This window comes from Nicotiana attenuata, chromosome 2 (assembly GCF_001879085.1).
Source record: "Nicotiana attenuata strain UT chromosome 2, NIATTr2, whole genome shotgun sequence".
NCBI classification, from domain to species: Eukaryota; Viridiplantae; Streptophyta; class Magnoliopsida; order Solanales; family Solanaceae; genus Nicotiana; species Nicotiana attenuata.
In genome coordinates this window covers 89,664,473-89,676,325 of record NC_031990.1, presented here as the reverse complement: position 1 = coordinate 89,676,325, position 11,853 = coordinate 89,664,473, and the positions used below count along the sequence as shown (strand labels likewise).

Sequence of the window (11,853 nt, the reverse complement as noted above, 5' to 3'; positions counted from 1 at the left end):
TCCAATGAACTTAAAAATGGATGGTCTTAATTTTTTGGCCCCCGCTTACCTCACGGTAAACATGTAATGTCTTCTTATATTTAAAATTCTACTCATGGAATAAGCGGGATCAAAAAAATCAATAATGGCACCCAAGTGTCCTATTTGTGCAAATCACCCAAAGACTAATGAGTTTACTTTTAAGGCCCAAATTAAATGCTCATAATGGGTTCGCTAAACCGCCCAAAAAAAAAAAACAACTCTTAACATAATTTCAATAATATCGACTTGGCGCCAACGTCGAGCTCATTCGATGCTTCAATGGAGACGTTCACACTTAAACCAAACTTCCTGGGAAATATTCTGGTGCGACTCGTCTCTTTCGTAGTTCTCGTTTTCCTCGCTCGTTTCGCTTACGTCTTCACTGTCAAAGGCGGCAAATTATGTAATTCCAGCGACTTCTGCTTCTTGCCGGAAAGCTTAAACCCTAACTCCATCTTCATCTCCGGCGAGTTTCCGGATGCCGGAACCGGTCTCCGGAACTATTACTACTCCGTCTTCCAAGATCTCATCGCCGACGGCTTCCTTTCTCCTAATTCCAAGTCTCTGTGCATCGAGACACTAACCGGCCAAGACGTCGCGGCGTTGATCGACGTCGGAGTTGTCGATTCGATCGGAAGTTTCAACAAATCATCTCCGCCGGTGATTCGCTACGGTTATCCTACACGTCAGCCGTTCGTTGAGAACACTTTCGATTTTGAGTTCGCTGGCGACGGAGTTCTCGAAAAATCGACGAAGCCAGTTGAGTTTGCTAAAGAAGTTTCTAGAACTCTAAAACCTGGTGGTTTTTTCGTTATTCACACAATAACGAAAGATAATTACAGTCTTGATTCGTTGATTCAATTGTTCGATTCTTTCAAATTGATCAGGTTACGTGAAATTGACGGTTTTGACACGTGGCAGCCTTTGATTCGCGAAGTTATTTTCGAAAAAGTAAAGGTGACAGGATTGGAACCTATGGCTCGATGTAACAAAAATAGGTGTATTGATTTCGAGAAAATGAGTAATGACTGTGTTATTTCAGGGTATAAAAGAGAATTAATTCGAAAATTGGAGCCTTTAATTGAGGAAGAGCCAATAAAACCATGGATAACATTGAAGAGGAATTTTAGGAATGTTAAGTATTTGTCTTCAATGGTTGATATAAGCTTTAAAAATAGGTACATTTATGTTGATGTTGGAGCAAGAAGTTATAGTTCAAGCATTGGTAGTTGGTTCAACAAACAGTATCCAAAACAGAACAAGAAATTCGAGGTATACGCGATTGAAGCTGATAGGGAATTTCACGACGAGTATAGGAAAAAGGGTGTTAATCTTTTGCCATACGCAGCTTGGTTGAGGAACGAGACGTTGTTTTTCGAGATAAGTAGAGAGCCGAGTAGGAAGAAGAACGTGGAGAAGGGTCGAGGGATGGGGAGAGTACAATCAGCACAATCGTCGTTAAATTTCGTGGGAGATTTGGATAAGATTAAGGGGTTTGATTTTGCATTATGGTTGATGAGTTTGGCTGAAGAAAGGGATTATTTGGTTGTGAAAATGGATGTTGAGGGGACTGAGTTTCATTTGATACCAAGGTTGATTGAGACTGGTGCAATATGTTTGATTGATGAGTTGTTTCTTGAATGTCATTATAATAGATGGCAAAGATGTTGCCCTGGTAATAGGAGTCCAAAATATGACAAGACATATGCACAGTGTTTGGAGCTGTTTTCTTCTCTTAGAGAGAGAGGTGTTCTAGTTCATCAATGGTGGTGAGTGGTAACTCCTAAAGCCAAGTATTCTTTGATTCTTTGTATACATTTTGTCACAGTGATTCCTCTGTTAGTGATTGATAGAAGTAAATTGGATAATAGACAAGTTAAATGCAATCTTCTTGTGTCTGGTTGCATGCAAGTTTAACAGACAAGTTAAACGAGATTCTATTAAAAATGAATGTCCGGTGCACGAATCATCTCGCATTCACGCAAGATTAAAGGAAGGGCCGCACTGAAAGAAGTATAATGTAGGTAATCTACCCTAATGCAAGCATCAATGGTTGGTTCCACGGCTCCAACCTATAACTTGTATGTCACACGGAGACAATTTTATTGTTGCTCCAAGACCCTTCTAAAACTAGATTATATCAAGCGTATAAATCACCTTAATGAAAAAGTATAGTATTAAAGTTGAAAAAGAACTTCAATTTTTCCAAGAAAAATTATATGATAGATGATGGTTGACTGAGCATGAAGTTAAAAGATATTAATTCGATTCATAAAGTATTAATAGTGAAGAAAAAATATTAAAGTTATGATTAATAAAGGTAAAATTGTCTCCTGGCCACTTAAACTTGTAGCCGTTTGTCATTCCGGTATATAAACTTACACATTTTCCATTTGAGCACCTTTACTTGATGAACGGAGTACTAATAAACATGTTTGACCGTTGACTATGCTTACATGGCGACTGTATAGTTGACGTGGCCAAAATGCATGCGAATCACGTTAATTAGGCGCGTGAATGAATTAATTTGATTAAAAATATTATAAAATAAAAAAAGAAAGATAAAATCATGGGAAAAAAATAAAGAAAAGGTAAAAAAATGAAGAAACCCCTCCCCTGTTTAGTTCTTCATCCCTGTTTCGTTCCCAGCTTCCTCTCCCCTCCCTCCCTTCTGTTTCCCCCACCCTCAAACTCCTCCACAACCAGAAAATTATATCGATTTGGTTATTGCTCGTCTCTTCTTCTCTTCTTCTTTAAATTTTGGTGGCAAAGAGTAGTGAAATGGTGGCGTTTCAGATTTGTTTGGTCTATTGTTAGTGGGCTTGTTGAAAAGGAGGTGACGAAGATAAAGTGGTAGGGAAGGTGGCAGGCCGGTGGCAAAAAGGTGAAGCAGTGACGGTTTTGGGTGATTCTTTGTATGGTTGATGTTTTTTTCAGTAGCAATCTCGCCGGAGTAATTTTGCGGGTCTTTTCGAGAGTGTTATAACCATTTTTAGGCTTTTTTTTTTTTTTTACTGAGGTTTGATTAGAATCTGAAGGTTCAAATTTGACTTCTTACGATTGAAAATGATGGATTTACCAGGAAAAATGGTGGCTCAGTGTCGTCCTAGACGGAGAGAATGGACTGGAAATAAAACCTTTGTGAGTAAATTAATTTTTTAAAAAGTGGGACCCATAAATTACACATGGTAATTAATAAGAGGGTAAGTATGTGACATGTCATTTGTGTCATAGCGCTTGAGGACCACGCACAGTCATATGTGTTTATTAATGTGCAAATATATGAGTTAAGGTGCTAAAATTGTAAAAGTAAAGTTTATATACCATGATGTCAAATGGTTACAAGTTTAAATGGCTAGAAGGCCATGTTGCCATTAATAAATTAGTATGATAAAGAAGCTTCACATAAAAGTTAATTGTTTGAGATCAAATGAATTTGACTTTTTTCTTAAATCATCAAGATTGTGTAAAATAATAGTATTATTAATGAGATAATGTCAAAACTTTTGGGACGCTATGGTCATGTAATTGTGACGAATGAAGTATACATAGCAGTTCAATTCTTTGCCCACACATAAATTTGATCATGGCAAGACAGAGAAATTTTACCACTTCGGGTGGTTATAATTTCTTACAAACTCCATTAGAGTTATAATTAAACTTTGTTGTCTTGTATATAAAATTAAATTATAAAATGTCAAGAATTTAAAAGAGAAAAAATAAAGTAAAATACTTACCTTAAATCCAGAATTTAATCATGAAGGAAGTTCATGGAACAATTGACAACCATTATGCTCAATCCCAAAGCTTCTCCCCAATTGGTTAGAGTCTCGTGCTGATAACGTCTTATGAAACATAAAAGAAGAAGAAGATTGCAGAGCAAAATAAGGAGAGAATTCTTATTGATTTGGGATGAATTACAATGGATATGACCCCTCTATTTATCGGGAAAGAGTTACATAGCCACCAAGTAAAATCCCTAAAATCTCTCTAAAATATAGACATTCACCATAAATAATATTCTATTTATAACACTCCCCCTTGAGTGTCTATTCAATAGATAATGTGCCTCGTTAAAACCTTAACTAAAATAAAATCCAGTGGGAAAAAAAATCTAGAGAAGGAAAAAGAGTACACATATTTAACAATACGCTTTTGGGGTGCCTCGTTAAAAACATTGCAAGAAAAATCTAGTGGGACAAAACCTTATAAGAGAAAAAGAGTACAACGCGTATTAACTCTCCTTGATGATAGAATCAATTCACATCTTTGAGCCTTCGCATCCCAGTATTGTGCACTAGCTTCTTGAAGGTTGACGTCGGGAGAGATTTAGTGAATAAATCAGTCATATTAACTCCAATGAATATGTTGCACCTTGAAAATTCTCGCTATCACATTATCATGCTTATAGTTATAGCAAGATACAAATTGCACTTAGGATATGGTACTTCAGGACCGAGAATTGTATATGCTTTAAGCGATTTAAATCCTTCAAGGATAGTTATATAAGTTAAGTTAAATAATAGACTTTAGATGCATATCAAGTTTGCATGTCATGCTAAACATATAAGATAGATAAAAATAACTGCATACATCATTGACTTTATACTTTCAAGTGTTTGAACTACATGTCCAAAACTACATGCCTTTCATATGAAACCAATTCTATTCGAATTGTTTCTCCAGACTTAAGATCTTCATTCATGTTTTCAGGTACCTGAAACTCTCTTGAGATTTTATGAAGTATTATGTCATGTGATCTTCTAGATCACTTGCCTCCTTATTATGATCATTTTGATCATTTGCTCATCTTCTTTATCAAGAATTTTTTTTAAAACCGATTTTTCTATGCGCTTTAAGTGTACCACAGGCTTTGTCCTTCTAGGACTTATTCTAATATGAGCATTTGCAGTGAGAATATAGATACTTTCTTTGGGTCAGCAAATGCGTCTGGCACGCTTTGCAATATATTGCAGATGAATTATCTTTTTATGAACTTCAAATTCATATTATCTTATTCGAGGATCTAGATGTACAAATTATAATTCATTCCACGTAACTTTTTCTCAATTGTTGTATCATGTCTCCCCCTCATGTTAGAAAAACTAACTTGCTTCCTCAACTATGAAACCCATCTTTGTGCTTTATGGTGTTAATCAAAATATACACCACACATCAATAATAATAAGATGAAATTATTTGGTTCCTGGCCCTGAACCACTTGTGAGGGGAGGATGTAATATACTTTCATATATAATGTATATCAAACTGGTTATAGATAACTTCGTTCTCATAAGTAATAGTTTAGCTATTAAGTGGAGGCACTCAATAATTATTTTGCTAAACCAACTGTGATGTAAACCAACTTATCAAGATGAACCATCTTGAGTAAAAAAATTGGAAATTATGCTCGAAAATAAATTATTGAGCAGTTACCTATCAAAACACCATGTTGCGGGTTAATAATAATTGCACATGTAACCATCTCATAGATGCATCTTATGTGGTATACATGGCAGGTGAATGGGCCCATATTCACCTTTGATATTTCCAGCATTCATGGGATTCAACCCCAATTTTAGTTGGTATGTTAATTAATGAGAACAAGCAACATAAGAGAATCAGTAAAACTTTCTAGTTCTTTAATATTTCCCATGTGAATTCTCTTTTAGTTTTGCACATTAAATTGATATGGCTAAATCAATTATGCCAACTGGATAAATTATCAATATTAGTAAACTTCAGGTTTACACATGACATGTGTAATTATCAATAAATTCCAAGTTTATTATGATATGGGTTTTTATATCAATAAACTTCTACTTTATTGTATCATTCTTTTATTTGTGTAGTACAAAATAGAGAATAAGCGGGTAATTTTTTACATACATATTACCCCGCTACAAGTCGTAGTAATAGAAGATATTAAATCTTTCCTTTATTTATAGTCTCAATTTAACCAACCCTTTCGCGAATACTTTAGAAACTCGATTAAGTTTCTTTGAGACTTACTACAACACAATGCCTTATTGATAATCAATTTTATTCCTCCAAAATAGTAATAATTGACTCTTCCAGGAGCTCTCAATTAATTTGGTACTACCACATATTCATCAACATCCATATGGTGAATATCTCTTTCACAGAAAAAGTTATACCATTATGGTCATGGTCAAAATCATAATAGGCAAGATATGTTGCTTCTATTAATTTTGCCTGTAATAATTACATTGCCATAATATTCTGGCATAATCACAATAGGTACGTGATCAATGATCATTCATGCTATAATAAAGAAATTATTTTCTTATTTCATCTCAAACCTCATTCTAGAAGTGAGTGTGGTATATTCACTACCACTAGCACGTTCATATTCTTCCAAGAATGTATATGTATTTATAAATCATATGGTGTCACATTAACATCATGAATGGACCATAATCATCTATATGTGCTTTACGAAATCTCATGTCAAACCGATAACAAATATTACTTTCACAAAGTGAAGGATTATTTTGAGAATCCTTATTGTTCTCATTACCACAATGATGACGATTATAATTTCGTCTATTGCCACGTCCACATCCATTGATACATTCATAGTAATAATTTTATCTTCTTTCAGTCTTATCACATACTGCTATCACATTCTCTTAAGGGAATGAGAATGAAGCAAATTTAATGGGACGGGTTTTCAATTCTTTGCCCACACATGAATTTGATCATGGCAAGACAGGGAGATTTTACCATTTCGGGTGGTTATAATTTCTTACAAACTCCATTAGAGTTATAATTAAACTTTGTTTTCTTGGCTTGTATATAAAATCAAATTATAAAATGTCAAGAATTTAAAAGAGAAAAAATAAAGTAAAATAATTACCTTAAATCCAGAATTTAATCATGAAGGAAGTTCATGGAACAATTGACGATCATTATGCTCAATCCCAAAGCTTCTACCCAATTGGTTAGAGTCTCGTGCTGATAACGTGTTATGAAACAATAAAAGAAGAAGAAGATTGCAGAGCAAAATAAGGAGAGAATTCTTATTGATTTGGGATGAATTACAATGGAATATGACCCCTCTATTTATAGGGAAAGAGTGACTTAGCCACCAAGTAAAATCCCTAAAATCTCTCTAAAATATAGACATTCACCAATAATAACATTCTATTTATAACAGTGACAAAGTTATAAATTTTTGTACACAGTCATGTTAGGGTGATACGCCATTCAGTAAACTAAGAGCCCATTTGGCCATGAAAAAAATTTCACTTTTTTCCGAAAAAATTTCATATTTTTTTGAAATGGGTGTTTGACTATAAAATTTTCAGTTTTCACTTGGAGATGAATCTTTTATTTTTCGAAAATTTGAAAAACTCCAAAAAGCTATTTTTCAAAAAATTTCGCTCAAATCAATCACAAAACTTCAAAAACAACCCAAAATTATATTCAAGTCCAAATACAACTCTAATTTTCAAATATCATTTTCAATTAAAAAAGAATTCGCTTTTTCCGAAATTTTACAATTCTTATGTCCAAACGCCCACTAAATGTATATAAGGGGAAATGATTTTTTTTCAAATGTTTCATTACAAAGCTCCACTTCTCATGCTCCTCCATTCATCTTTTCCATCCTCCGAGACGGGGTGAGGATTCCCACCCTGTCTTTGTATGTTTAACAAAATGAAAGATCAAATTTCCTCATTACCATAATGATGATGATCATTATGCAAAATTAAGATCAAGAAATCAGAAAACAGGCCTGAAATTAAAGACCCTTAATTGGGTTTCAAACATGAGCAATGCCCCGGCTTTAAGAGCCAATTTAGTTTGTACTTCATTCAATCAGATCAATTCTAAAGGTTTATTTGTTGGTGATGATCCTCTTGATTATTCTGTTCCTGCTCTCTTATTGCAGCTTTCTCTCATTTCTGTTTTCACTCGCATTATCCAATCACTTCTCAAACCTCTTGGCCAACCCCTCATTGTTTCTCAGATTCTCGTAAGTGTATATATATATATATATATATATATATATATATATATATATATATATATATATATATATATCCCTTTCCTGATATGGTTCGAGGTATATTGATTGGTTGACTGATATGGTTCTTTTATGATTTTTTGTTGTATGTTAATTGGAATTGAATTTGTGAATGTTGTTGGTAATCTGTTTTTTGTCTAAAAAATTGAAGGGCTGTGGGTCTGGCCTTTTTTGCTTTACCTAGTAACCACCTTACTTTACTATTACTTGTAATTTGCAGCTATTTGTTCTATTTTCTTTTTTTAGACTACCTAAAAGATATATCCACCTTGGCGTAACCGGTAAATTTGCTGCCATATGACCAGGAGGTCACGAGTTCAAGCTGTAGAACAGCCTCTTGCAGAAATGCAGAGTAAGACTACATAAAATAGACCCTTATGGTCTGGCCCTTCCCCGGGCCCCCCGCATATCGGAAGCTTAGCGCACCGGGCTGCCCTTAATTGTGAAGAACTTGTAAGATGGAGTTGTATTAAGTTAAAGAGGAATTATTACTTTAAAGTGCATGTAAGAATTTCATATATTTCCTTACGACACTGCCATAAATGTTTGAATGATAATCTATGATATGCAGTTGACAGTTGTTTTAAGATGGCCCTCTCTTGTTACATCTCTTTGATCAAGATATTCTATTAAAGAAATCCTAAATAGATGGTTTTCTGAAGTACATTGATCAATATTGTTTACTAACTTGTTGTTGAACAGGGTGGTGTGATACTCAGTCCTTCGATCATTGGGAAAAATGGAGAACTTTCGTCTAAAGTATTTCCTAGTAAAGGCAGATCAGTACTGGATACAGTATCAGTCTTTGGTTTCATGCTTTTCATTTTTCAGATTGGAGTTAAGATAGATCTCAGTATTATTCTAAAATCTAGTAGAAAAGCTTTAGCTGTAGGAATTTTGGGCTTCTTTGTTCCTTTTGGACTCGCCAGTTTCACGGCGTTTCTTCTTGAAAAGTTTCTATCTTTGGATAAAGAACTCATCACTCTGCTTTCAAGGGTAGTGATTTTGCAATCTATGACAGCTTATCCTGGTATTGCTTGTTTTCTTGATGAGTTGAAGATTCTTAACTCGGAGATAGGACGTTTAGCTTCTTCGTCTTCGATTATATGTGATATTTGCCAGTGGACTATTTTAAGTCTAAAGTATGCGTTAGAGTTAGCTAAGGCAAAATCAGTGAGAGTAACTTTGGGGTCATTGGTGTCTGGTGCTCTTTATATCCTTGTTATCGCGTTTGGAATTCGTCCTGCAATCTTATGGGCAATCAGACAAACGCCAGAGGGGAAACCTGTGAAAAATATTTATGTTTTTGCGGTACTTGTTCTACTATTATGGTGTGGTTTCACTGGTGAAGCGATCGGCCTTAGTTCTATTGTGGCCTGTTTTCTTTTTGGATTGGTGATACCAGATGGACCGCCATTAGGTTCTGCAATAGTTGAAAGACTCGATTGCTTTGTGTCTGTGCTGCTTATGCCTCCCTTTTTCACCATATGTGGACTGCAAATGAATGTCTTTTCGATTGTAAGGTTGAGAAATGTAGGTGTGCTTCAGTTGGTTGTCTTAGTTGCTTTTATTGGAAAAATCATGGGAACATTATTGCCCCTTCTTTTCTGGAGAGTGCCACTACGCGACGCCTTCTCTCTTGCTTTGATCATGAACTCAAAAGGCATTATGGAACTCGCTTTCTTGAATGACTTCAAAAAGAACAAAGTAAGCACCTATACTCTTTTTTGAGATATTAATACTGATAAACATGAAGGGGAGCTTTGGCGTAACTGGTAAGTTGCCGCTATGTGACCAGGAGGTCACGAGTTCGAGCCATGGAAACAATATCTTGCACGAATGCAGGGTAAAACCGCGTACAATAGACCCTTGTGGTCCGGCCGTTCCCCGATCCCCGCGCATAACGGGAGCTTAGTGCACCGGGCTACCTAGATTGTAGAATTATCGTTTATTCTACATATGAAATTGGCCTACTCATTAATGTATTTCTAATGCAGGACATGTCTGAAGAAAACTATACAATCATGCTAATTTCAGTGGTTGTTATAACAGGAGTTATATCGCCTCTTGTTAAAGTTCTTTATGATCCTTCAAGAAGGTACATAGCCTACAAAAGGAGGACAATAATGCATAGCAGAGATAACGATGAACTTCGTATACTTGCCTGCATACACAGCCAAGAAAATGTTCGCGCAGTCATCAGTTTACTTCAAGTCTCTAACCCTACAAAAGAAAGTCGTGTTAATTTGGTTGTCCTTCATCTTACTAAGCTTACAGGCCGTGCCTCTTCAGTCCTCGTAGCACATCGGAAACGTGACAAGCCATCTCTGAATCCAACGCAATCGGAAAGAATCTTCAATGCCTTTGAAAAATTTGGACAACAGAACAATGACCTTATCATGGTACAGTGTTACAAAGGGATATCACCTTATGCAACAATGCACAATGATGTTTGTTCTCTTGCTTTAGAAAAGAGAACAACTCTTATCATTGTCCCTTTTCACAAGCATTGGATCTTTGAGAAAAGAATTGAAACATCCTATGCATATAGACATCTAAACAAGAATGTACTTGAGAAAGCTCCTTGTTCAGTTGGGATACTTATCGATCGAGGAAGCACGAAAAAATCCCGCTATGCAATCACAGTTCCTTCATTGTATAGAGTGGTGGTCCTTTTCTTTGGGGGTGCAGATGATCGCGAAGCTTTATCATATGCAGAACGAATGTCCGGACATCCTAGTGTACAAATGACACTAATACGATTCACACGATCAAGTTCCTCCGAAAACATTGTTGGTGGCACGGAACGAAGTAAGGTTCTTGATACTCAAATCTTGAGTGAATTTAATCACAGATTTCTTCGTTCGGAACAAGTTTCCTATCAAGAAGCAGAGGTGAATAGGGGCGCGGACGTGTTAGAAGTTATTAAATCATTGGGAAATTTTTATGATCTTGTTATGGTTGGTAGAAGACATATAGACTCACCAATTTTATTACAATTGACAAAGAGGAACAATGAGGATGGTGAATTAGGGTTTATAGGAGAATTACTTGCAGCCTCAGATATTGAAAGTGAGACTTCAGTTTTGGTGATGCAACAACAAACAAGATTATGGGGGCTCCATGACCCTGAAGAGTCTACACATTTGAGAAGGATCAGCTTATAGTTGTATACACTACGCCAATATGACTTGTTTTAATGGTAAACATTCACCTGCATCAGATGTTTACGCCAAACTAATAGGTGAATGATATGTATTTGTTGATAGACTTCTCTCACTTACAAGGGCAGCCTGGTGCACAAAGCATCCGCATTCATGAAGGATCCGGGGAAGAGCCGTATCCCAAGGGGTATGATGTAGACAATCTATCCTAATGCAAGCATTAGTAGTTGCTTACACGGGTCGAACGGGTGGCCTATAGGTCACACGGAGATAACTTTACCGTTGTTCCAAAGCTCTCCTTCACTTATCATGGTTAATTAATTCATATTTCTATCTGATAAGATCACTTAACCATGATATGGTGTATAAACCTGGTGAGGATAAACTCTTACTCGTTTTAATACTCTTTTTGTCACAATTTCTACGACATTTTTCCCTTTGGGGATGTCCAAAATGCTCCATTCTACTAATACTATCATTTTATACGACTTTTACAAATTCATTAAACTATAGTTTCTAAATTTAAACTGATGTTTTATCTATTGAACCCATCACCTTGTTCGAGTTATCATTTCATAGCTCAAATTTTTCAGCAATTTTAGTGAATTTTATACA

General features: G+C 35.6%; 2 protein-coding genes across 3 annotated transcripts; both read left to right on the top strand.

The window, feature by feature from the left end:
* On the top strand, positions 278–1,794 carry LOC109223072. The gene has a single exon (XM_019387330.1). It carries the CDS (start codon positions 301–303, stop codon positions 1,792–1,794), a length of 1,494 nt encoding a protein of 497 aa, XP_019242875.1. The 5' UTR covers positions 278–300.
* LOC109214613 (cation/H(+) antiporter 15-like) lies at positions 7,631–11,592 on the top strand. Of its 2 annotated transcripts, none has more exons than XM_019378553.1 (3): positions 7,631–8,023; positions 8,777–9,781; positions 10,072–11,592. In XM_019378553.1, exons 1-3 carry the CDS (start codon positions 7,817–7,819, stop codon positions 11,239–11,241), a joined length of 2,382 nt encoding a protein of 793 aa, XP_019234098.1. In that variant the 5' UTR covers positions 7,631–7,816; the 3' UTR covers positions 11,242–11,592. The 2 variants fall into 2 exon arrangements, with proteins under 2 accessions (XP_019234098.1, XP_019234103.1); XM_019378558.1 differs by having other exon boundaries at positions 7,801–7,883.